Source organism: Rissa tridactyla, chromosome 1 (assembly GCF_028500815.1).
Source record: "Rissa tridactyla isolate bRisTri1 chromosome 1, bRisTri1.patW.cur.20221130, whole genome shotgun sequence".
NCBI lineage: Eukaryota > Metazoa > Chordata > Aves > Charadriiformes > Laridae > Rissa > Rissa tridactyla.
Genome location: NC_071466.1, coordinates 50,454,622 through 50,481,693, shown reverse-complemented (window position 1 = coordinate 50,481,693; position 27,072 = coordinate 50,454,622). Strand labels below are relative to the sequence as shown.

The 27,072-nt window shown below is 39.7% G+C and overlaps 1 protein-coding gene across 3 annotated transcripts in view; it reads right to left on the bottom strand.

Annotated features, from left to right (window-relative positions):
• The window catches only part of NDFIP2 (Nedd4 family interacting protein 2), a 44,665-nt gene extending 22,985 nt beyond the window's left edge, over positions 1-21,680 (bottom strand). For all 3 annotated transcript variants that reach the window (XM_054201979.1, XM_054201969.1, XM_054201989.1), the window contains exons 1-3: positions 21,543-21,680; positions 2,042-2,198; positions 414-541 (exon numbers count right to left, since the gene is read on the bottom strand). In XM_054201979.1, coding sequence (XP_054057954.1) covers positions 414-541; positions 2,042-2,198; positions 21,543-21,578 — 321 coding nt within the window. In that variant the 5' untranslated portion in view covers positions 21,579-21,680. The remainder of the gene's footprint in view (positions 1-413; positions 542-2,041; positions 2,199-21,542) is intronic.
• Between the last annotated feature and the right edge of the window lie 5,392 nt (positions 21,681-27,072).

The following is a 27,072-nucleotide window of genomic DNA, read 5'->3' as shown; positions in this document are numbered from 1 at the left end:
TGGAATTCTCCTTCCTCTCTAATGGCCTACTTTGTCCGTTGTTTTGTTTGGTTTTTTTTACCATTTGAAACACTAAATATCAGCAATAACTCTACAAAGTAACATTAGTAGTGGATATCTAATTAAAAGATGACAAAACACCAGATAAACTATTAAAACAGGGCAAAATTTGGCTTTTAAAGATTTTTAGACAGCAGCTATGCCTCAGAAAAGAGTGAAGATGATACACTTTTCATAGTACTTTACAACTAATTTAAACTATCTATATAAAACCTAAGCATCCAAAACATTTAAATCACCAGCCCACTATTATTTTAATAAACAGGCCATAATATGGGCCCAATTGTTATAAATAATTAGATTAGCCTAACGTGTGTCACAAAATTGAAGCAAAGCAGAATTGTATCACTTACTCGTTGGGCAACTTCTGCTGCAGCAGCTGCCATTGCTGCAGCTTTGGCCTTCTCTGCTTCATCATAAGTAGGAAGAGAGGTAGCTACACTGTATGGAGGTGGTACAGGATAAAATTCATTGTGTGTTTCTGTTCAAAATAAAGAGGTTACGCATTTTTAAGCGAGAATACTAAATTTTACATGCACATAACTACTGAGCTTTAAAGTATATTTTTCTCAACAGAGGCTGAAATTGATCATATTTGTATTTCAAGTGAAGTCTTAAAAAATCCCTTTATATTTATAAAATAAAATAGTGAACAGGGCTTTCAGTTGCTATTCAAGGCAGAAGCCTGAATCTAGATGCTGCAAGGAGCCAACAAATTTATTAACAAAAAGATCGCATTTGTTGAGTTACATCCCTAGGCATTCCAACCAAAGGCTTTTAATCAAATCATACAAAACGCATGCATAGAAACATCCTAAAAAAGAAAAAAAGCTTTAATTATCAACATCAATCAGTTACTTAAGTCCAGTAAAAATCATGCTGTATTTTTATTAGCATGGCCTTGTTGCTAACTCAAGTTGTTCTGTGAAAATTGTTTTTTCCAAGATTTCAATTTCACCTCATTCTTTTAAAAATGTTCCTTCTATCAAAACGGACAACAGATTTAATTCTTATACAGCGAAATAGTAAAACATCATCATATAGAACAGAATTACTAACAAAATGAATAAAAGCTAATTAAAACACACCTTGAGCTTCCTCCTACACCCAGCAGTAATTCGTAACAAGACAGCTTACGCGGTAAAGATTTGTCAGCACAGGTCACATGGTAAAAAGATTTGTCAGCACACCACCACAAAGTTGTTATATATAGAGAGAATTCTGCATAGCTATGTATTTACTTGCAAACACTGTCTCAAAGGAGAGGGACAGGAAATTGATTCTTTAACCAACTTTAAAAAATTAGGGTAGAGCTTCCTTCTAAGATATTTATTTGGCACATGGGAGATGCAAATCCAAGCAACTTTGCTTAAATGGGGACTTGGATATCGCCTGCTGTTAAGTGTCCCATACCCCAAAGAAAAGTCGCAACCTCGTAAGAAAGGGAGCAGTGAATAAATATAGAGAGAAACCCCTGTTACTCATTTTCCACAACAAGTTTTAAAGGAAAATGAATCTTTTCATGTCAATATTTTCACCAAACAATGGCACACACTTAAGAAGTTTGAGTTTTGACAAATCAGTGCTGTGTTGTTTTGTGGTTTTTTTTTTTTCATAAAGAGGTAACGAAAATTGCTAATGAGGTCTAATAATGGAGCACTACTCAATGATGTAGATTAAATGTGGAACTGAACTACATGCAGACTTAAATGAAACCTATTACACTAATTAATGAACATCCACTTAGTCTAGTAATTTGGAACAATCAGCGTAATTTAGAAGTGCGCTTCTTCTGAAGAAGCCAGACAAAGGGCTGTGCGTGAAAGCATAGCTTTTTACTGCAATTGTGTGCATAGGGGAAAAAAAACACCCACAAACAACAACAAAAAATACCCCAAAAAACCGCAGCATCGTACTACTTTGAACCAAGTGCTGATTCATACACACTCCTCCCTGACAAGCTCTTAGGTAAGAAAAATACCTGAGGTTGCAGCTGCTTCTACAGCTATGCTACAGTAAGGTGGAGGGGAAGTATCTGCTTCAGATAAGGCTGCCGTCTGGGGCGTCTGCGTAGTCTCCGTAGACGTGGAAGGCTGCTCAGCCGCTGAAGACTCTGAGGGGTCATCCTCATTGTGAAGCTTAGAAGACAAACACACAAATTTCAGACGCGTTCAGGCAATACTTTCTATGACAGTCTAGTACTTGCAGAACCGTCTTCAAAAAGAGAGATTACTCTGCAACAAAACCAAAAATTATTTACAAAACTGCATGTGACTACTTTAAGTGGTCCAGTTAAATCCTTTTAAGCAAACAGCTAATCTTAAATGGCCTTTTTTTTCTTTTTTTTCCCCCAGAAATGGATTCCTTCTCATCAATCATGTTCACAGAGCCTTTAAAACCTGTTTTTATAAAGGTTTACTGTATGGGAAAATGCTGACTGTAAAGTACTTGAACACTGTTAGACTTTTTTTTCCTCCTTAATACATTCATAAAATGTATTAACCCATTTAAAAATACAACAGGTGAGCAACACTGTCTTTTCTTGTACTAAACAAAAAGAAATAAAAAACACGACAAATTTCTACTTCTATAACTGGGATTTTTATACTCTTGGATCTTGTCAGAGAGCTTCTCCATTCAAATTCTGTGACTTTTCAAAACAATCTGCTGTTCTTTACAGACTAGAAAGAATCCTTCCCCTATAAAACTTTAAGTTGCTGGTTTGTTTGGTTGTTCGTTTTCTTAAAATGCAGCTTTAAAAGGACATGTCCAGTTAAGCATATACAGAAATAAGAATTTGAATAAACAAGAACATTATTAAAACCATGGAATTCGGATCTAGCAACTAACATTTCCAGCAACTAACATCTTTTCTTAGAGAAGTATTTTTGATTATTTTAGCTAATTTGATAGTGTTTCAAATATGAATCAAACTTTAAGAAGAGTACTAGCATTAAACAAAAGAAGTGCTAGTTCCCACTAGTGTGAACTACAAGATAAGATGCCTAGAAGGCAGCTACTGAAGCTCCATATTTAAAACCCAGAAAATAAGTTGAACATATCTGAAAAAAATAATTCTGTAACTTGAAAGTGCTAGTTTCTATGAACAAGCATAATTTTAATAACAAAATATTAAGAATATATCTGTATTAATTTCATATTAGGCAAAGTACAATCAGATTACTGGAAAAAGCATATTCTCAGAAGAAAGCAAGCTAAATTCTTTGCTAAGTAGCATAACATTCATACCAAAATTCTTTTATATCCAGAGCATATCAAAGTTCACAGAATGGCTGAAGTTGGAATGGACCTCTGGAGGTTATATGGTCCAACCCCCCTGCTCAACCGCAGCTACCTACAGCCAGTTGCCCAGGACCACGTCCTGATGGCATTTGAGTATCTCCAAGGATGGAGACTCCACAACCTCCCTGGGCAACCTGTTTCAATGCCTAGTCACACTGACATTATAAAAAAATAAAAAAATGCTGAAAAAAAGAGAAAGAAATAAAAGAGTGTTTCCTGATGTTCAGCGAGAACCTGGGAATCTCCTGTGTTTCTCTGTGTGCCCATTGCCTCTGGTCCTGCCTCTGAGCTCCACTGAAAAGAGCCTGGCTCCATCCTCTCCGCACCCTCCTGGCAGGGATTTACGTACACTGATGAGTTTCCCCCCCAAGCCTTCTTTGCTCCAGGCTGAAAAGTCCCAGGTCTTGGAGACTTTCCTCACAGGAGAGATGCTCCCGTCCCTTCATCACCTTGGTTGCCCTTTGTTGGGCTCTCCCCAGTATGCCCATGTCTCTCTGGTACTGGGAAACCCAGACCTGGGCATAGCAGTGTGGCCTCACCAATGCTGAGCAGAGGGGAAGGGTCACCTCCCTCCACCTAAAGGCAATGCTTTGCCCAGTGCAGCCCAAGGTACCATTAGCCTTTTCTGCTGCAAGGGCACGCTGCTGGCTCATGTTCAAGTTCTGCAGGTTACAAATTCCGTGCTTTTCTTTCTAATGAAAAACTAAGGATAACAGCAGGAATTAAAAGCATAGAAGACATTTCAACAGTAGGCAGGTAAATCAAAACGATAGTTGAAGGGAAAACAGAAAATGCTTCAGAAGAAGTTAGAGCAACAGAACAACTTCATTGCAATTTTTATATGGCTTCTACCACACTCTTCTCTTTAAATGTGTCAAATTAGAAAAAGTGATAACATTACTTGCTAAAGCATTTTTAATCATTTTTCAGGAATCCCTCCAAATACTGTATTCAAAGAACCACAGCTTAAAGATTAAAGGGTTTATCTATAAACTACATATATATGCACACACATATGTTAAGTATATATACACACCCAGGCACAATACGCACACGAGCACATACTATTAAGGAGAAGTCACCTTCAATGGAACTGACAGGGGTTATCGAGGGTTTTTGGGTACTGAGCAATCAGGTCATTTAATGGCTAGTGAGTGGTCCAGAAGAAGTAGTAACCTGAGAAATACGTATAGCAATTTAGAGTAGTTAAGGCCAAAGAAAACTAAACCTCTTCAAAAGATCCTAACATATTTAGGGATACAGAAAGCAAAGTGAGAAGACAAAACACTCAATTCTAAAAATATCAAGCAGGTCAGAAAAACAGCCTGAGAGCTATAAATGTTACGGTTCTAAATTAAGTACTATAATTCACAAGAAAAATCTAGTATTGCAATGGATATAGCTAAAATAAAACCTTTTTTAAATAAAACTGTGATTGCATTAGCAATGAGACAAATAACAGAACAGTACTGGCATACTTTTACACTAATGGCTGGTACATCCGCCCTCATTTGGGATGTGTATGCATTTCTGACTACCCCACCACAACAACCTGGTCTACAAGCAGAGGAAGAAGTAAAGCCTAGGTAATGGATTTCTGTCCATTACCTCCATTCTTCCTCTCCTTTCATCCTTCACTTCAATCACCGCAACTTTTTGTCCCTACCAAGCCACAGTATGTGCTGTCACTATCATGAAGACACGCAGAGATCTGCAGCAGCTCATTGAGTAGTAATATGCTCTTTGACCAAAATCCACCAAGGAAATTAATTTTGTGTCTTCTACATGCTTTCTTGAGAAGTTACCTTTCTCCAAATTATCTGTAATTTAATAATAGTTACAAATGGTCAAAGTAACATGAGGGTGGAAGAAGAACAAGCACACGAGGCTTCTTGCCTTCAAAGATTGAGTTAACAAGTCGTTCAATTGTTACAGCAACTGCAATTAGGAAACAGAAAAATTCCATCCTAAGGGCTCCATACAAAAGAGTGCCGTTATGCCCTTTAGTGCATTCAAAAGGTCTTTATTTTGTAGGACTCATATTCAGGGATCAAGCATTTCTGTTCATCCTGTCTTCCACTATACAGACCTTTCAGAAATTCTGAAAGGCATCAAGGTTATCCTAATGCATCAACTTAAAGAAAAATCATAAGACTCCTTACAGAGTACCCCATCATAAAAATCACAAGAAGTGGATTAAGCAGCTTGAGTATTTACAGCTAGAATAATAAACACAAGTTGTTCCATGAACAGAAACCAGCTTTTGTTAGTTCTCGTTCAAGCATCCTGTCTCCTACTCTCTCCTCAAGGCAGTAACTTCAGCTCCTCCAAGGGGACTCAACTGGGGTAAAAAACAAACCAAACCAATTAAAACCCACAACTGCAGCAGAACTTGCCCCAGCAAGCTGGAAATTTTGCCTATGCCAGCAAGGTAGACAGCGGTGGTTATACTGTTTTGTCTTGTAGCAACACTGCCTTGTCTTCACAGGGCACCGATTCTCCTCTGTGGAGTCACCAGTTTGCTTGAAACCAGTAAGAACCTGACTACCTTTGAGCCTCCCCCTTCCCGTTTAATTTTGGCTTATGCTGTCTGGTAAATTTAGAAGTTATTTTTGGAGACAGGGGAAGAAGAGCCCTGACACTCTGCATAGGTTCCATTGCCATAGAAACCAAGCTAAAAACACTCAGAAGGGAACAGAACGCTTCTGTTTCAAGGCATTACTTATGCTACGTACTCAAATGTTACCTGAAACAGCATTTAACATTCAAAGTCCGGAAATTGTATCTAAGATTTTTTTTTCCAATAGTAAGATTATTTTGCCCACTTTTTAAATTAAAGGACTAAGGAGAACTCACGGTTCATCATCCCAGCCCCCTCCCAAGCCCCCAATGAACCATTATACAATAGTAAGCAATACAGTTGCTTTTGCCAAAATTATGGTCAAAACAATTACCAGGACCTATTAAACTACAGACAACTGTAAATTAGTACCTTCCCCTGCCCCCCACCCTCACATTTTAAAAGCAGGACACAAAGACATTTTTTTTTCTTTCACATCTTAGTCTGTATGCAGGGCACCTGGCTGACTATATGGAGCTTTACAATTAAAAAAATGGAATGTTTTGTTGTTAGACATACTACTCTCAAACTGTTTACAGAAGTATTTCAATCCCTGCTTTTGCAGCCCTCGAACTACAGTATGTTACAGACTGAAAAGTCACGATGCTCATATTCTCAAGATATATATATGTTAGGACACTTAGAATTCAAAGTTCAATCAGGGAGCAATGGCCCTTCTGCCACCAATGACTCAAAACCACATGGCAACTACTAAAGAGCATACAGTACAGGAAAAAAAACCATTATTTTCCTTCATATGATTTTTACCCTATACTACCTTTGGTTTCTTTTCCAGAAAAGCTCTATAACAAAAAGAATGTATAGTATAGGAAAAAAAAATATTATTTTCCTTCATATGATTTTCACCCTATACTAACTTCAGTTTCTTTTCCAGAAAAGCTCTATAAAGCAATAATTCACTATTGCTTTTCAGAAGAAGTTAAAAATCAATGTCAGACCTTTCAGCACAAAAATATTGTGGTAAATACAGCTACCTTTATTTCATATTTTTTTTTTATAAATAATTTCTTTAAAGTAGTACTGCATCTCCTCCTGCAATTTATTTCCTGAAGCCTGTTATTTTGTTTGTGTAATTATTTCCAAAGTAATCAGATGCAATGCCTGAAATCAGCTGACACCCTACAAAGAACACGAACCACAAGGAAGTGCTCAGTGCAGAAGCCTTTGCTGAGGGGACTGATGCAGACGCTTTTACTCTTTAGGCTTTTCAAAATAAAAAACTGGGAGGAAGATCTCATTCTATACTTACGCTTTTCATTTACCTGCAGATAGTAGTTTTGTCTGACCTACAAAAGTTTGCTTGCCTGGATAAACAGAATTTGCTTCATTTGTGGTGAACTGACTGATTGTACAAGAGTGGCAACACAGGCAAGTTATTAAAATATGCCAATTAAAAAAAAAATAAACAGAGGAAAAGGAGAAGGATACATTAAGATGTCTTAGGTCATCTGTATCACACTGACACAAAATTAGAACGATGTTTTCTGATAAAGTGCATCAAAGTAGCTAGCACATGCTAGCTCTAGTCATAGCGTAACACTCGCAAACAGCACTCGGGCTGTTCCTGTTACCTGATTTTATGCAGGTTTCAAAAGCTTGTTTTCCCATTTCATAAAATACGATTTACAGAAATCAGTACACTGTAAAATTACCACAACATAATTAACTTCAACAGCAAGTTGCAAGCATTTTAAAAAGACGACCTTTATAAACATACACTACTTTCATGCTATTTGTATAATTTATTTAGTGTAGCATGAAATTATGCAGAAGATACTACCATACAGGAAAAAAAAAAACAGCCAAAAAACATCTAGTCAGCTTTCTTTGCCTGTTTCCTTTCATACCTTTACTCATCTTGAAAAAGCCTGACTTTGGGTAAGCTTTTGCCTCAGTTTCAGTAGCGATGGTTCTGCCTGGGCCACCAGAGCTTCACAGCCTTCTCACTAGCAATCTTAAATTACAAGCATTTTTAATGTGTCCTCCTTTCTAGCCTTTCAAGTGATATGACAATTATGTTTTTGAAGAAGCCTGGTTCCTCCAATTTTCACCTCACACCAACCAGCTCATGGGTTGTTTCAAATTGCATTAGAACAAATACAATACATAGCAACCCCATAATGCTGGACCTAATATTATGCTTTAAGTATGGAGACAACTAAGTAGACCATGAAAGTTCAACCTTTGTATGCAAGCCAGTCAGTTGGTACACTTCCTCCACAAAAAGCAACACTCTTAACAAGAGAGATTCACCTTTACTTTGCAGAAGTTAACACTTTGGTCTTCTAAAGTCAGTTTTTTAGACTATGCCAAAAAGGTCAACCAAAAATATCTACTTACTTCAGCTTCTAGTGCTGGAGGGAAGGGCACAAAAGACCCATCTCACGACTGCCTGTGCAAAAAAGTATTTCAGCATTTCTGCATTAGATTCGTGACATCTTCCATACTGCTGTACAGGTATTTATTCCATTGAAATTCTACCACAGGAAATATTAGAAGTGTACCCAATAGCAGGTTAAAAAGAAAACCGCTATAATCTTAGTTAAACTTTCAGGAAGCTCCTCCTCTCTTTACGTTACACCTGATATTTTCATTTGATGAAAATTTCAGAGGTCTTTTAGACCTGCCTACTTGTTATGATTTGTAAATCTGTACTAAAATGCCCCTACAAATGAGGCCCTACTCAGACTGAGGCTTGAAAGCATAATTCTTTACCTACATAAAAACAATTTCACTTGAACAAACGCAGGCTGTGTATTAAATGCTTGTTTTGTAACCACATCGTGTGTTTTTTCACCTCGAGTAGTCTAAAAATAGGTTTATTCATCTGTAAATAGCTAAGTATTAATCTTGGGATTAATTTTTCAAGGAAAAAAAACACCAAAGGAAATCTTGAAATAAAATTTAATTCTGAACCTGTTACAAAAATACTTCATGTTGGAAACAGCTTTGACCTCTGTTTCCCCATCTCTATTGTTTCTGAATGACATAAAATGGTCTCAACAGCTCACGGTATTGACTATTAGTTTTTTATTTTTAGAAAAACCCATAAAACCTATACCATTAACCCATAAATGCCATTCAAGTGCTAAGATCAATCAGCCCTAATTCACGTCACCAGCAGCCACTGGACAATCAAAACTAAAACCAATGATCTGTAATTACACTTAGATAAGAATTACAGGAGCAGAAGAGATAAATATATTCTTCTACAAAACGAATGTTTTCATTTTCTGGTTTATCAGGAAAAAAAATCCCCAAAACTTATCCACAATGGCTTCTGAAAGAAATATTTCACAATTCTTGAGGGAAAACACCAAACTAAAACACATCTTAACTTAGTAACTTTCTCCTGAGTATCAGTTTTTATCCTCTACCAATAAGGTAGTTTACAACAACATCATGCCTTTTTCTTCAAATTCCTGTTGTAACACCAATTTACCACAAACCCATGCAGACCAGATCGTTAATTTCACAGCTAGTAGGAAGGCAGCTATTTGCAGTTCAGCACCAAATGCAATTTTTTCTAAAACATGTTCTGGCCACAGCCACAGCGCTCCAGAGAAACATCATCCTGTAGAGACTGTGGAGCCTTCAGATGAATAAATACTCTATTAAAGTACTAAGCAATTAAGCTTATAAGGCATTTTAGTACATTCCAGTAAAACATAAAAGTCAAAACCACAAGATTTTCAGCTTTTATGTATTTAAAAGTAACCAAATTTAATCAGAATTTATGACTGCACAGAACAGATACACATTTTTTCCCCACCATCCCATCACTTGGCAAGCATCAACTATCACATACCCAGATCTAGCAACAGCCCTTCATGACAGTGGAGTGGTTTTGATTTTGGGGTTTTTTTTGGTTTTGTTTTTTTTTTTCCCTCCTTGATGCATCTGTGCAGAAAGTTTTCAACAGCAGTCAATACATTAGAAGGTCAGAGGTGTAAAAGCTGCAGTAGAAGCAGAAAAGCAGAACAGAAGTCCATTGCTGCCGTTCCACAGCTGTGTAGAAATACCAACTGTGTCTGCTAAATAAGGATTAGGTGCCATGGAAACCCACAACCTCTGGAGGCAAACTTCTACCAAAAAGAATCCAAAGAGATTTATACCAAATGCTGCTGAAAAATATGTTGCAACAGAAAGGCTTTTCTGCCAAAGTGAGACTCCTCATGTAAAAATAAAGTGATCCATAGCAATTCAAAGTGTTTGACATGAACCGCACTTAAGTGATAGTTAAATCATTTTAGTCAGTACTCTTTAACTAGGGATCTTTAACCTATTGGATTTTTCAAGTTGTTGTTTTGGGGTTTTTTGTTTGTTTGGTTTTGGGTTTTTGTTTTTTCGGTTTGTTTTTAAACAAGCTTATAAGAACATTAAGGAAAAAAAAAAACAGAAACAAAAACACAAACAAAAACCCAACAACGGTGACCAGAACTTTGTGAAGGAAAAAAAATGAAATAAATTATATTTATTTACATATATATATAAAATTATATTTATATTTTACATATATACTATATATATGTGTGTGTAGATAAAGATCAATCTCTCTCCCCATCCCAACAGCTACCCTACCTATAGCATTTTACGTGTTCTTTCATGTTTTCAGGGATTATAATCCAGATTTAAACAATTAATTACACACTTACCAGCACAACATACATATTTGCATTCATTTCCTATGGCTTCTAAGACACCTATTTTTTCCCATCCCCCACATTAACAGCTAAAGTGGAGCTATTAGTAATGGGCAGTAACATACCATGTGCCCATATGGGAACTCTTTTAAAAAAGTTAATATTCTGAGACTAAGGCTACTGGAAGCGTAGTTATCCTTAAAAAATATATCCATTTCTCTCCAATTATTTTTTTAGCTTTCTTCTCTACTAAAGAATTATTCAGAAATAATTCTGAATACTAGAATTTTGGCAAGATCCAAACAGGTAAATGCTTCGTATTTACTGTAAAATTGTAAATCAAGCATAGCTTCCAGGAGCTTTTCCTATTGCATGGTTACAGGAATTAGTTGTGAAATTCGTGAACAAAAACCTGAAGTCTCTTATACTAATAAAGACTGTGGCTGGGACCACCATTTTTAAAATCTTCAAGTATAAAAACAGTATTTCTAGAAAGAAAAATGGTAAAAAGGTAACTCTAGAGCTTGTACACTATGAAGTATTGCAACTCTGAGTTACTCTAGAATTTAGAAGTTATAAAAAGACTACCACATAGCCTTCTGTTTGTCAAATAGTAACTTGAGAACAGCTTGAGCAACTAGTTTAAGTTCTATAAACCAAGTACAAAACGAGGCTCTCCTCCTTGAAGATTTTCTAGTTAGAAGTAAGAGTATATCATACAGACCCATTAATAAAACCGAAGGATGTTACTGAGACCAGCGGTCAGTCTAAGGCAGTGTTCCATCTCCAACACAATCATCAGGATCTACATGGGCAGCACACCAGCCTTAGCCGCTTATTTGCCATCCATTTTCTTCAGATGCCTCCAACATTGATGGCTGTTACATTATGGCTGGTAAAGTGTATATCTCTGCCTATTCCATTTGCATTTGTTATGGTTTTGTTAACTGTGAAAATTCTTTACCACTCACTGTGAATTTGTGTTCCTGAATCTGCCTGTGCTATCTGCCTCAACGATCTTGTGTATTAACAAACTGCATATGTTCACTTCTCCTTGTCTTTTCTGTGACTCAACCCAAATTTCAGTGAGAGCTTTCCAGTTTTAATCTTGCACAATTTGGTGAACAACGGCTCCGCGACTGCTTTGTCCACTGTCTTGGTGACTTTGTAAGCGTTGATCGCTTCCAACTACTGCCACCCATTCCAGAACCACTTTTAAGAAGGCTGCTTCCCTTTACCTTCTGTAGCTCCTCTTGCGAGATCCCAAAACTGCATACAGTGCCCGAGTTTCGTACAATGATGCTTCCTGTTCATTCTCACTGTCTTCCCTGATGACAGACAATGTTTTATCAGGATTTGTTGGCAGCTGCCACTAACAAACAGCTTCAGCAAACCACCAGTGACAGCTCCAAGAATTGCAAGTCGAAAGGTCATGGCTTCAAGTTAACAGCAGCTTTATAGAATCAGTACAGAAAGTAGATCACAGTCACTCTAAAGTTGCACAGAACGTATGAAACACGTAAACTATAAAAGTAGAGGGAACAGTAAAGTCTGTAAAATTAGGAAGTGGACAGGGCTGTCACCGTGAGCAAACTCAATATTCAACAGTTAGTTCCGGCTTCCATTTTAGCCTACATTCATCTTGGCTAAAAAGTATTATGCAAGTTTCATTTAGAAGTCCAAGTACAGTAGGAAGGTTTATGCACAATGTTTCCTAATGAAGACAACGCAGGAAAATGCTAAAAATGGCAAATCCATTTTACTAGGGGAGGGATAAAGAAAAATAGGTGTTTTTTTTTCCTGGAGAAGTATCATGGTAACTGAACTGCAGAAGGAGCACACAGTTCCACATTAAGCTCCTGATTTGAGAGAGGTAGGCAAAAAATGACTCTCAAGTTTGTGCCTCCTGTATCACAGGTAAGTAAATATCCTTGAAAATTCTGCAGTAAAACTCTAAGAAAAATGTGAAATGTCTCAACTTCATTGACAACACAGAGGTTTTATTGCTCGTGTATTTGAATAAAGCCAGTCAAGCAGGAACAGTTTCCCACTCTACAGTACCAGTTAGCCCAAAATGAAATCATTAATTAAATAATACATAAATCAGAGGATATTATTAATCAATAAGAGCAACCCTTTTTATTCTTAATAGAGGGTCAATTGTGCCTGACTTTTCAGCATATCTCATTTTCTTAGTAACTGGAAAATGGAGTACTCAAAGTCCTCATCTTAAGATATCAGTAAATCAAATCATTAGAGAGATAATGCAGACAGAAATTTCAACAGCTTAAAAACCGCACACACATACAAAACACCAGCTGAACACACTTTTTGTGCATTGCATGCAGAAGAACAGGCTCTACTGAAAAGATTCCCATTTTCATTTGTGGTCTTCTTTCTCTTCCATCCACTGTGGGACTCACAGCTTTAGTAAGGTTTAGTAGCAAAGATAAACACAACTCACACAACAATAATAAACACTAAAGGCCCTTTCTCTGAAGAATGCATTTTTATGTCTCAACAGATAGTATTGAGTTTTTTCAACTCTGCTGTTAGAGCTAAAAAGTGTTGACTAAGCATTTTAAAGCAAGCCTACAAAATATTTGGCCCAAAGGACAATACTCTGGATCTTTCGGCTGCTGGAGAGATGATGCATCCGTCTAGAGGCAGGTCATGTTTTTGTGGTTATAAGGCAGCTGAACAAAAACAACAACAAAAAGCAGCAGTCTAGGAAGCTCAGCTCTTCAGAGGAGAGTACAAGATGACCAAACTAGTGCTATCTGTAAACCACAGGGAGTATTAAAATAACTAACTAACTAAATAAAAAAAAAAACAGTAACAGACACGGAGGTATGTGAGAAAGGAACATGGGCCACACCGCTCATCATCAGCTGCAGCCCAGCACCGCAGGGCTTTAGTGACCTGCTTGTTTGTTCGAATTACGCACTCTCATTCTAGAATTTGGAAAAGGTTTTTAAGAATATACAGCTTGTGCGAGTCTTTTTCCTAATCATATATTCTGTGCATTTGATGCAAGTCAATTTTGCGACCGCAATCCTGGAGTTTCAATTAAGAGTCTTAATGCTTCAGTACATTCCTTAAATACCGTTTCCCTTAAATTTCAAAATATGACAATTACCACAATCAAAATAGACAATTGGCCTCAGTATCACCGAGGGCTCTTACCCCAACTGTCTCACGCTTTACCAAAGGCATCACTCACTCCTCAAAGATGGCAAGTGTTAACTACATTCACCATTACCAAAGCAATCCTTAAATATGAGCTTGTGCTGCTTTATAAAAAAAATAAAAAAACAAACATCCCCCCGCCAACACTCTTACTTTCTGCAATAAGGAGATAACTGATACTGTAAGCATCCTTTCGTCAATAACTTTTCCTCAAGGTTGCTCTATGTAACCTTTCCAGATTAATCAGGGAAAAGCAAAAACACATTCAATAATTCAAGCTACGTATACACCTTTACCAAGGACATGATTCTGACCTTTCCTACAACAATAATCAGTCAACATTAATAGGATTAATGCCAAAAGGTAAAATATTGTTCAAAGCTAAAATGGACAAACTATGTTTGTGAATATGTTATCATACAATAGTTGGAGACCAAACTTTTATTTTTTTTTACTGGAAAGCCACATTTTACAAGAAGGAAGATGACAAATCTCTGCCAAACACCTGGAACAGTAACTCCAGAGAAAGAAAAATGGGATTACAAACAGAAATAAAGTAACATACAGGCTATTGACCAGATTTTGTTGTGTCTACACCACTCAAAATTTGGAGGCTTGTCTTCCAGATTGTTCTGTCCATTCCAAACACAGTTGGAGGAGGCACAGCAAGGGATGGGGTTGGGGGGTGACTGGCTATCTAGTGTTTTGGCTATAGAGTGACTGAGAAGTGCATTAGACTATATCAGTTTTAGGCTAATCTTAGCCTGCGATAATGGAAACGATGCTTAAATGGAATAAACAGTTAAATGTTAAAATGGAAATATATTTTCCACTTTCACTGTAAATCTCAAAGCCGTAAGGCATCCGCATCCTGACATGTGCTGTGAGCCCTGTCTGCGCGAGTCTGAAATGACTTCACCACAAAACAGAAGAAGTTAGTCATTTTCATTGAAAACACAGCTGGCGAAGGGGGTGCCCGTTTTACTAAAATCGGCTAGCTGTGACAGCACTTGTCCAGGAAGTGGGAGACCTAAGCCTGAGGCAGCTCAAACCCACAGTCTTGGCTGTGCAATAGCTTCATGTCAGTAGGAACAGTTGGCAGTGCATCCCCAACCTAACAAGTTGCCAATTTTTTAATTTTTTTTTTTTTTTACTCATCATTTCTTTGGATTACTTTTCTCTCCATTTGAAAATGTCTTGTCTAACGTGGGTGCATTGGTATACGTCCATTTATTCATTCCTCTTTCTGAAGTAGCTGACACACCTGAAGTCTAGAAGAAGGTCTAAGGCTACCAAACTCAACACAATGTTCACATCTATGACTGTAAACTGAGCACTGAGGTCTCACAAAGTTAGGTGTGATGACATTACCAGTTGCCACATCTTCCTTGTTTTGCCAACACTGTCACTGGGAAGAAAGTTTCAAAATAAGCCTAGAGTTAGCCATTTGTCAAAAGTACCTCATTTTCCCCATCCAGAAGACAGCTACTAACATTTCGTATTAAAGTAGCACTTGGTTTCTGAAATTAGCCTGATGAGGTTCCTACCGTATTTTTCAGATACAAAAAATTAGTTTCTCTTTTTTTAAAGTAGCATGAAAAGAACATATAGCTTGGCCACATCACAGCTGGCTTCTGCTAACCCTGCTATTTGAAGGCATTTTATTCCTGTTACTGAACTTTTGCCTTTTTAAATAGGATTAGAAGACTTACTAGATGTGGCACATATGCATGCCACCGCCTGAAGCTGTCCTTTTACATTACATGACTCAGTGTCACTGATCACATACATCTTTCACTCAGTGATCACGTACATCTTTCTTTTGGCTTTTTGCGTCTTTCGAGAACCTAAAAATCTCATTGTTTCTCAGCCACGCCAAGAGCTTGCTGCCATCAGAAAGGACAGTCCTACCCTCTCCTCCTGCACTACCCTTGTGCAGCCTCAGCCTATACCTTTGGAGAAAAAACCCAAGTGGAACAACACAGGTAAGCCTTGCTGATTTTTACTACTCATTTTATTTTGTTCAGTATGGTAAAACCGGTGCCCTATATAACTAAACCAATTTATGATGCAGGGCCAATAAAAAGAACACCCTATGTCCTTCTGTGCCCACGCCAAAAAGAAAGGAAACTGCCCACATGCCACAACCTGTGCCCACATGAAGAACCAGAAAGCTATTGTAACCACAGTTACTCCACTTGTACCAGTGAGCCAGCATTTCTTCCTATGAATCAGACACAGAGCTTTGGTGTTGTATCTGTGGCCCTCTGAAAGAGAGATCCAAAAACCAGCCAGTGATGGCAACACACAAAGTTAAACCACTCTGCTTTAAATTTACAAAGGGAACTAGACAGAAAGGATTGTATCTGTTTGGTACCTCATCACCTTCATTTAGGAGGAACACACAAAGCGACATGAGGTTTATTTCCTTGTTCACATGAAACACAGAAGTACTTGAAAACTTAACTAAAAAGTGACAAAAGCGTGAAAATGTATTACTTTAAGCACTAACTGTATCACTACCATATCTGCAAACATACCTCAACATCTACAATTTCTCTTCTTCGTTTGCAGCAGGATTCTTCATAAAAAAATAGGGAAAAGTGTTTATAAAAATGTTAAAGCTATTCTTTAAAAAAAAAAACCCACTATGTTTGATAGCCAAATTTGTCACAGGTAAAAATGTTACAGAAATAAATTCAAAATTTCTAATGTTTATTATAAGTGAATTCCAAAAAACAATTAAGACACAAGAATAGCCAATTCTTCGAAAGTGTAATTTACCTCATTTCAGAAGATCCCCATTTGCTCTTCTAAACTATTAAAGGTCTAGGCTAGGTGTTTCACGTGCAAAAAGTCAGTATGCTGAAAAATTCTGACTTCAAAACCGAAGAGGTTCAGTGCAACTGTCACAAGCAACAGTAAAGCTTATCACTTAATGCACGAAAAACACAGTCCTCCAGATGCAGTATTTTATCTTCCAGTTACAACATCGCCACTAGATCTGTGGAAAGCAACAGAATTTCCCTAACATAAATTAGCTCAATCTGTTTGGAAACACTAAGAGTTCTTCAAAGACAGTAAATATGAAAATATAGAAAACATGCTAGATATAAGCTAGGGGACTTATATCAAAGGTGTAGAATAAACAATATTTGGGGGTTTATTTGCCGATCACTATTAGGCTCAGTCCTGTGAAAAGAAAGGAGGAAGAGATTTTTCTTTGTGCCCATTTCCTGCGTAGGTTGACTTTCATGCTTTTGAGACCTACAAAGACAACTTGACTTTGATTAAGGTTTTTAACCAGATAACATTGTGAAAGCAAAGAGTCAAGAGAGTGAAAGCAAAGAGGCACAGAAAATTAAGCGTTATCCGAGATATTCCTAAAGCTACTCACAACATGTAGCATTATACAGGCAAATGGATTGGAATAAAGTGTTTACAGGAGCAATTTTCATCTCTTAACCCTGTTTCTAAAAAGCACACACAGCTTACATTCATACAAGATTCACAGACCTTTTAAAAAAATCACGATTTCTTTATCCCTCTACAAATAGCAGGCTGCTGTTTCAGAGTCTTGCATCACACATCGCTTACAAACCCCAACAAACCCTGGTGCTACAGTGGCACAGCAAGTTCAGTGGCAGCTGAAGTGACATCTATGTGGACTGCTGCCTTTGGCTCCATCTGTCCCAGTTTGCTACCTCCCCATTTTACCACTCACCTATCTAGCTCTGACCACCCTGTAAATCAAAGACTGATGACTACCTGACCCCAGATTAATAACCCAAAGCTTTAATCAAGAAACACTGGGGAGAGCAGTGAGTTAATCATAATGCCTAAGCAGTTCAGCATGTAAGTTCTGCAGCTTTCAACGGGATTTCTGTGCCTAAATCACTCATATGCACGTGAAATCTTCCCTCATGACTCAGTTATCTGGAAAAATCACATTTCACAGAAAAAAAAGGCAATCCTGAGCTTTAATACTTAGTTGCTCACCCAGTTTTACGCACTGCAGAAAACGGCTGCATTTCTTCTGCTTTGTTTCAATGTAGATTCACAAAGCGTGACTCAAATCACATTTTCTGCAAATAAGCTGGACTAGAGGCAGACATTTCAGACAAGACAGTAATGCACAAATTAAGGTCAGATGACAAAGAGCTAGAAGGTAAAAAGAATCAGGAAAATGATGATTGAAGAATTTTTATTATAATTTTCCTGAAGTTGATGCCTGAGTCCCCTTATCCAACAACAAGCAAAATGGGGGAAGAAAAAGAAAAAATACAACAACAAGGAAATGACCCAACTGAACTGACTGTACCTGTAAAGAATGTAACATTTAAGGCACATTTACCAACAGGACTGCAGCACGCAAGTGACTAAGGGGAAAAAAAGAAAAAAGGAAGTAAAACAAGACAACAAAGGTTGGCTAATTTACTTCTGATGTCATATTCCTGCAGGGAAGCATGACAAATTCTTACCCATCAATTAGCTGTCTTTTTGCCCTATGAAGAGAGGACAGAAGAGGAGGGGCAGAAAGCAATACAAACCACACATGCCCGCGGCAGACAGTTACGTAAAGCTCATGCACCGCCTGCTCTTTGCCCACAACACACTCACTCACTTTGCTGCAATTCCAAGTGCCAGCTTTTTAAGAGTAGCCTGGCTTGAACATTTTTAAGCTGTTCTTTAGTTAAAACACAGACACACAAGAAAGAAGAAGATTAAGAATGAAGCTTTAGTGCTATTTCTAATGGAGATAAAAAACAAGAGAAGCTGAGGATTAGCTTTATGATCTGACATTTTCTGTTTCGTAAGAAGTCATAAAACTGTCTTGTTGTGCTAAAGCTCAAAAATAAATTGCCTGCCATTCTTAAAGTCCTTTAGTTTAACTTACTTGAAGAAATGACAAATAAAAAGAGGCAGCAGCGAGACAGCCCCTTCAACTTCGGTGAAGTGCTACTGTCACTGCCAGGAACAGAAATGCAAGTCAGTAATTCTTTCGATAATAATGTACACATCTATAATTCTTTCTATTTAGAAGAGATCTTGCCCTGAATACAGCAAAACTAATCAGTTAGAAGGCAGAATTGGTACAATTGGAAAAAAAAAAAAAAGAAACAAAAAAGTGTTTGCTACTATTCATAAAGAAGAAAAAAAAAAGACGTACAGTGAGCATTGCAGAACTGGTCAGATTTCATCAGCTTAGCACTAGGGAGTTGGATGTTCACAAAACTAATGCGATATTAAGCACGTTAAGTCATATTTCTCTTCTGTATTTTGTCCTTCAAAATTAGGACACAATCATAAAATCTGCAATAATCTATTGCTTACTACCTCTCATAGCCATTATGTAAGCAAATACATCATAACACTTAAGATCACGTGCTTGAATAATCAGGTGCTAATTAAGTGTATCTGCAATCGCCTCGTCCCTTCCATTCTCTGATCCAATACAGTGGGTAAATAACATTATAAAAATCTCAATGTCTAGCAGTCAGTTATAACAGAGAGAAGATAAAACCACATGCATTTTCCTATGGGATAGTGATCAGTAATATCATATTTTAAACTCTGGAGTACATCAGAGATTGAGGTAGCACTTTCATTGTGACTTACAACAAACTCAATGGCACTTCATGTGCTATAATCGCAAAGGCTTCAGAGAATACTTCCTTAACAAAATTCGGTGACACGAACTGACCACAAAGTTTAATATACACAGGGAACCGACTAGGCCAACTCCTGCTGTCGAATATTAAGATTAGCCCTTTTGGAAGGCCGCACAAAAGAGCATTTACCCAAAGTTAGGCACCAGCATCACAGCTGGAAGTTCCTAATCAAATGTAACATAAAAATATTAGAGGCAAATTATTTCTTCATTCCATTTTACCATGTTTTTTCCTACTCCTTTGAGTAGCGGAATTAAAATTTCCCTAAAGTTTAATAGCATATACTTTTAAGGCCTTTTAAAACATACCCAGGTTACCTCAGGCAAGCTGGTGTTTGCAGGCTTTTAAGAAAACGCTCTGCCAACATTTTTGTTCTCTGTCACAAAGAAGAAAGAATGACTTTCAGACTTCTGCTGATCCCAAGCTATGGTAGGGTGGCGCAGGAAAAGAAGTGAGCTGGAAAGCACTGACCCGTAAAGCACTTGGCGACCGACTACCATATCCTAAAGGCATACGTCACTCCTGAGAAGTCACAGGGCACTAGGTGTGCTCGTCAGCCATATGACAGTCCCAGTATATACTCGTCCAAAAAGCATACAGAAATCTCCCACACTGTAAGACTATCACAATAAATATTCCAAACCTAGTCCAAGGGTTTTCCTATTACTATTTTTCAGATCATAACCTAGGAATAATCTAAGCACCAGCTTTTAGTTCTACATATGCACAGAAGTAAAAACTATTACTACTGTGGACATTGTTTTCACTGCTCAAGCTGTAAAACACAGTAAGACAAATAATTCAGGATTTAGGTAGAGGATTGTAGCAAAAGTTTGAATTCCAGGCAGTAGCAAGGATTTCAGACTTCTATAGTACAACCTTACATATGTAGCAATGCCATGAAGTACCAGGAACTGAAGGATAACATTGAAACTCCTGGGGAGACTGACTGCACCTAAGTAATTTTTGCAAGCAATAACCAGAAAAGCCTAGATATTTTGAGTATAATTGTAATTTTTGCAACCAATAATCAGAAAAGCTTATATATTTTGAGGATAATCGATATGAAGGCAAGGACTGCAAGATGAACATAACTGATGTTAAACTAATGACTGCGAGAAACAAGCAGTACAATCAATTTGGGCGGGAGGAAAACCTCTGCATCCTAAATGATTATTTCTGTGGTGAGGTGCAGGAAGGAAAGAACGGAGATTTAAACTGGACTCAATGAAGACTGGGCTTTACCCGAGGGCGCTCGTGTGTGTGCGTGTGTTTGTGCCTGTTCACACACTCAGAGGCTTGCTGAAGGTCAGTCTTCTGCGTCTGACAGTCTCCTGCATCTAATCTCCTGTAAACCAGCGTACACGTGTGTGCGAGTACACACACACACGGGTTTCCAGTACACACACACACACGGGTTTCCAGATGACAACCCACACTACACCCCGTCCCTGAGCCAGACAGCTGCGAGCTACCACAAATAAGAAGGGTTTAGGGCAGAAACGCCGCTTGGCCGCCAGGCAGGTATTGCCCTGAGGTCACCGACCCGACCCCTCCCCAGCGAGGCGGGGGCGAACGGCCGCCCCGCTTCCACCGCCCCCTCCGCCCGCCGAGGCCCGCCACTCCCTCACCGCCGTGGGACGCGGTGGGGGAAAACCCGCCGCCCTCCCCCTTCCCAGCCGGCACCGACCGCCGAGGGGGAGCCGGAGGGTGGGGAAAGGCCGTTTCCCGTGCAGACCGGCAGCGCGGCCCAAGCCGGCCGCCCCCTCAGAGGCCGGGCGCCAGGGCTGCCGGGTGGGAAAGGGTGAGGGGGCCGCCCGGGCAAGGCCCGGCTGTCAGAGCCCCACCACCACCGGGGCAGGGGAGGGGACGGGGCGGCGCCTGGGCCCGTACCGGCGCTGGGGAAACGCCAGGCGGTCCGTGCCAGGGCCCCCAAAAGAACGGCGGGGGGGTGGGGGGAAGGGCCGCCCCCGCCCCGCCGCCCCGACCGGCGGAGGGAGGGAGCGGGGACCTCGCCGGGGACGCCGCACTCACCACTCGGTAGCGGCTGGCGGGCTGGTGGTGGTCCATCCCGGCGGACCGCAGCTTCTCCAACCAGCCCTACGTCCCTGGGCCCTTGCCCCGCCGCCTCTGCCAGAGCCTCCGCCCCGGCCCGGCCCGGCCTGGCCGCCCCCCGCCCACCCCGAGGGCGGAGCCAGACCAGGATCCGCCCCCGACAGAGGAGGTGCCGGCAGTTCCCCGGCGTGGCCGGGCGCGCATGCGCAGGGCGGGCGGCGGCCGCCATGTTGTGGCGGGCGGCGCGGGGTTGAGGGAGGCTTCGGCTGCTGTCGCAGGCGGGGAGGGCCGCGCTGTCGTCTTCTTCCCACCTCCGCCAGGCGCCCCGGCGTCCCTCCTCTCCCGTTGTGTCCATCGGGACTGCTGAGGCCGTGGTCTAGCCTGTTGTCATTGCTGTCTGCCACTGCTGAAGGCACTGAGGGTTGCTGCATGCCGTCTATCCACTAGGCCGAGGGTGTTGGAGGGACTGGCCCTGCCGTGGGCGTGTATGTTGTGTGGTGATGAAGCCACTGACGGTGCTGGCAGCCATTCTCAGCTCCCTTTGTGCTTGGCACCCGTGAGGCCCCCACCTCGGGTATTGTGTCCAGTTTTGGGCCCCTCACTACAGGAAAAATGTTGAGATTGTGGCACGTGTCTAGAGAAGGGCAACAAAGCCAGTGCACAGACTAGAGAACAAGTCTTACGAGGATCGTTTGAGGGACCTGAGGTTGTTTAGCCTGGAGAAAAAGAGGTCCAGGGGAGACCTTACGCTCTCTACCTGAAAAGAGGTTGTAGTGAGGTGGGGGTCAGTCTCCCAAGTAACAAGTGATAGGACAAGAGGCAATGGCCTGAAATTGCACCAGGGGAGGTTTAGATTGGATATTAGGAAAAATTTCTTCACTAAAAGGGGGTTATCAAGCATTGGAACAGGCTGCCCAGGGGAGCAGTTGAATCACCACCCCTGGGGGTATTTAAAAGACATTTAGATGTGATGCTTAGGGATGTGATTTAGTGGTGGTGGACTTGGCAGTGTAAGGTTAATGGTTGGATGCCATGATCTTAACAGTCTCTTCCAACCTAGACAATTATGTGATTCTTCTGAGGTGGCATAACTTGGTGTCCAGCTCATGAGCGAGTGCTGGCACCTCAGCCCTTTCCCCACTCTATTCTGTGAGGCTGTTACGTCCCACTATTCCTCACTCTGTTCTGTGAGGTGGTTACGTCCCAAACCTATGTCTTGCCTAGATATTTATCTCCAAAGGGCCAGAAGAAGTAGGATATGGCACAGAAGACATCTTGGGGACCTGGGGAATGATACCGAATAGGCACCTGCTTAAAGTAATTATGAGTCATGAGCCCATTTGCCCTCTGTTCCTTTGAAGCCAAAGCACCGTTCTCTGGCAAGAAAATGTTGTGACTTTCTTCTCATTTCTTTCTCCTATAACTATAAATGTTTATCTGTTTCTGACCTCCTGGGGTAAAAACAGAGAAAAACACGTTCACCCATAGTGGCGCATCAGATGAGAATGACTCATTCTGAGGTTCTCAAACTGTCGAGAGATGTAGCTGTGGTACGAAACAATTTCGAAATAGCTGTAGATGCAGCTCCTAGCTGCAGTGGAGAGGAGTGTCTGTGTGTGTACTGGAGTATAACTGATCTGCAAAGAAAATGCTCTCACAAAAGCAGCTTCTTGCTGTCACTAATGGCTTGCACGCAGAACTTTATCCTGCAGCTCAGGTCATCGCCTTTATCCAGGCTGCTTGTTAGTGTGGGGGCTGACCTGCACAGCGGGGTAAGCATTTTCGTGCAGGCAGTCATTACTGATAAGCTGGGTGAGGACCTGAGGGAGTGAAGTTAAGTCCCAGTATGCGCGCGTAGGAGGGCAGAGAATTGTAGAGCGAGCTCAGAGGTTTGTTTCTAGACGTGAGTGGGAATGAAGATACACGGTATTACGAGGGAGGAGGAGGTGGAAGCGTGAGGCCCTCTGCGTGTACCCAGGACCTTGCTCGCAGCCCAGATCTGGCTAATGCAATGGTTACTAAAGCTACCCAAAGAAAACAAGTTTGGGAAGTTCGTGCCTACTCTGTTCTTCGTTGCATTTGTTATGTTCCTAATACAAGAACTCTGTTGCACATCAGAAGCCCTAGCAGTTAGGAAACAAAGTTGGCAGAGAAATACAGGTTAGAAATGGATTAATGTTATTATTTTCCTAACAGGATTTCCTCCTTTTTCCTCTTTACATCTACACATAATGAAAGTTTTTATTATTCTGTCTTAAAAGGAACACCTATTAGTAAAGGTCATACTGAGTTTAAGAATAGTTTGTACAGAGTACTGCACTGTGCTTCGGTTACCAAATAGAAGAAAAAGCTCTTAATTATATTACCAGATTTCATGGCAAATGGAATTTGGACCATTCATGTAATAGGTTTAACTTCTAGTGTCTTCTATATTTTTAGAAACAAATTTTCCCGAAGTAAACTGTTTCCAAAATGTTGCATGTGACATCTCAGCCCAAGAAGACATTTCCTGAAAAGTGGTGTACAAATCGGAAATGGAGTGTTGATCTGAAATTTTGAAAATGCACCTGACATTCATAGTTTCTGTTTTTTCATATCTCAGCTCTGTGGAATACACTGTACTAGAAAATCAAACTTGGGCATTAGTTAATAGCTGCCAAATAGCATTTCAGTCCGTAAGTGTTGGAATACAGTTAAGTAAGCATTTATTAAAATTAACTTTCAGTTCTGAACTTGTGCAAATCACTTCTTTTAAGGGAAGAAAGGACAGTAGGCAAGAACCAGAATGTCTTTACTAGGGAAATGAGAAAATATTCCATAGAGCTTGGGAAAAGAGTCATCAGAGGCAGGGGTAGATTCAGTAGAGGTAGTAGAGGTGTGTGAGAGGAGGTAGTTTCATCATACTTAGGGACAAATTTTGGAAGGGTGATACAACTTGTGAGATACACGGAGACACAACTTCTTTTTCTTCAGGAATATTATCAGTGTACTTATGGAACTTATCTTCAGAACGGACAATGTGACTAACGTAGGCTTTAAATATGTCCATCTTTCAGTTCTCATTCTTTCTGGAATGTTACAGCTCTTTTTTTTTTTCTTTTTTTCCTAAGCTATGTAACTGGATAGGAGGCTATGTCATTTTACTAGTAGAAGGTTAAAAAGGAAGGTCATGCATTTCTGCCAGATGTTCGTATTTTCAAAATAGTGTTATCTATATATTTTAACTGTCTGGTTCCAGAGGTTGTGGCTATGGCATAATGTTAATCTATAATGCAAAGTAATCAGCAAGCACTAAGGCACCTTTAAATCACAGAACCACAGAATCAGAATGATTGAGGTTGGAAGGGCTCTCTGGAGATCATCTGGTCCAACCCCCCCTGCTTAAGCAGGGCCACCTACGGCCAGTTCCCCAGGACCATGTCCTGATGGCTTTTGAATATCTCCAAGGATGGAGTCTCCACAAGCTCTCTGGGCAACCCGTGCCAACGCTCAGTCACCCTCAGAGTAAAAAAAAAAAAAAAAAAAGAAAAGAAAAAGTGTTTCCTCATGTTCAGAGGGAAAGTCCTGTGTTTCTGTGTGTGCTCATTTGCCTCTGGTCCTGTCACTGGGCACAACTGAAATGAGCCTGGCTCCATCCTCTCTGCACCTTCCATTCAGGGATTTATGTACACCGATGAGATCTCCCCCTCAACCTTCTGAAGGGGTCCCAGGCTGAAGAGTCCCAGGTCTCGGAGACTTTCCTCACAGGAGAGATGCCCCTGTCCCTTCATCATCTTGGTGGCCCTTTGTTGGACTCTCTCCAGTATGTCCTTGTCTCTATTATACTCTCTTGAACAAAATATATATGTACAATTATGCGTGAGAAATGTGTATTTCAGAACTGTTAGGACTTTATTACATAGATGAACAAGTCATGTTGACTAAAACACTTTAATACTAGTTTTAAGATTTACTTTTTCAGTTTGACCTTCATAAACCTTAAGGGCCTACCGTGACAGTAATGGTTAGCGCTGTTTTCTGGATCCTGCAGTAAATTGATTATTGTAAAAGATCTGTATTTAAGGGAACATAAATAGTGTTCTAAATAGCATGTAAACAAAATATTGACAAAATGATATTTAAAATAAAGTATTGCTTTTTAGGAAAGAAGAAACATGATTGGTGTTAGTCAGCAAGTTTACAACAGCTTAACCTTTGCTCCACCATGAAAACGAGCCAAGAAAAGAATCTTCTTGGTAGTAATAACTGTTGCAGGCTCAGTTCTGCGAAAAGTTGACTCAAAGGATGTGATCTGAATTCAGACAAGTCTGAACGTAATTGCACAAAGGCAAGCAGTACAAGACTGTAGGCAATTTTAAATTTGGCTTTAATTCGTCATTCAGTCAATGGCCGGCAAATAACAAAAGTGCTATGTTTAACTTCACGCTTATTCACTTCTATAAACCTATTCAAATTTTTAAGATTTTTGATGGAACTTACACAATAGGTAGAATTTCAGAACTAGGTTAATTTTGTCTTAATAAACATATATGAAACCAATACGGCATATTTATATAATTCTGCAGTTTTGTACTATTTTAAGTAAATATTATGCTTACTGTCCTGTTTTGCTTGCTGTATAATTTAAAGAATTTAGAATAAAAGCTGTACATTTCTATCCAAAAACTGAACAAAAAAATAAAATTTCAGTTTTTGTAGCTTAAAACTTAAAACAAAGCTTAAAGCTTTGTTGCGTCTCCAGCATTGGTTTTCAAACCTCTAATACAGATAATGTCAGTGGGAAATAAATAGATTTTTCCAAATGTAAATCTAATTAAATTAATGCATCTAATGTGCTCACGGACTGACCTGAAACCAGGCTGTGAATTCACTGATTGTATTTGTTTTCCTCACTATTTTCAAACTCTGATTATAAACTATTTAGTTTTACTTCCAAGTTCTTGGTTATGTAAACCGCGCAAAATTTCTGATCTCTGTGTGGGTTTAGGTGGCTGCTTTAAGCAAGAACTTGGCTTAAAGAAATCGCTGGGACTGAATTTCTTAGAAAGAAACAGCAAGAGATTGGCTTGGTTTTCTTAATCTTTTCTTCTCTCTCTTTTTTTTTTTTTTTTTAGGCAACGCAGGCAATGCCAGAGCCATTGTTGACAAAAATACTAGGTTACTTTTAAGATTTTGCAGCTGAATACAGTTTTTCAATTACATCGTCATCTTTGTCCTTGGATATGTCCGAATACCATGCAGATATATCTACAGCAGCTTTAAATGTCATTACTGCGTCACAGAGCTCAGGGTGGGAAACATCTCAAATATTTTCCTTGGTCTAGGATGGATTTTGCAGTTCTGCGCTGATCTCTCTGCTGCCATAGCTGTTTCCTGTTACTCAGAGACACTTTTAAACTATTTCAGGTATATTCTGACAAGCTCATCATAGCTGTGCGTAGCTGTGCTTTGTCTAAACTGGTAGCTTAGTCAGATCCCTCTGTCTCTGTTGCCTCCCTTACAATTTACA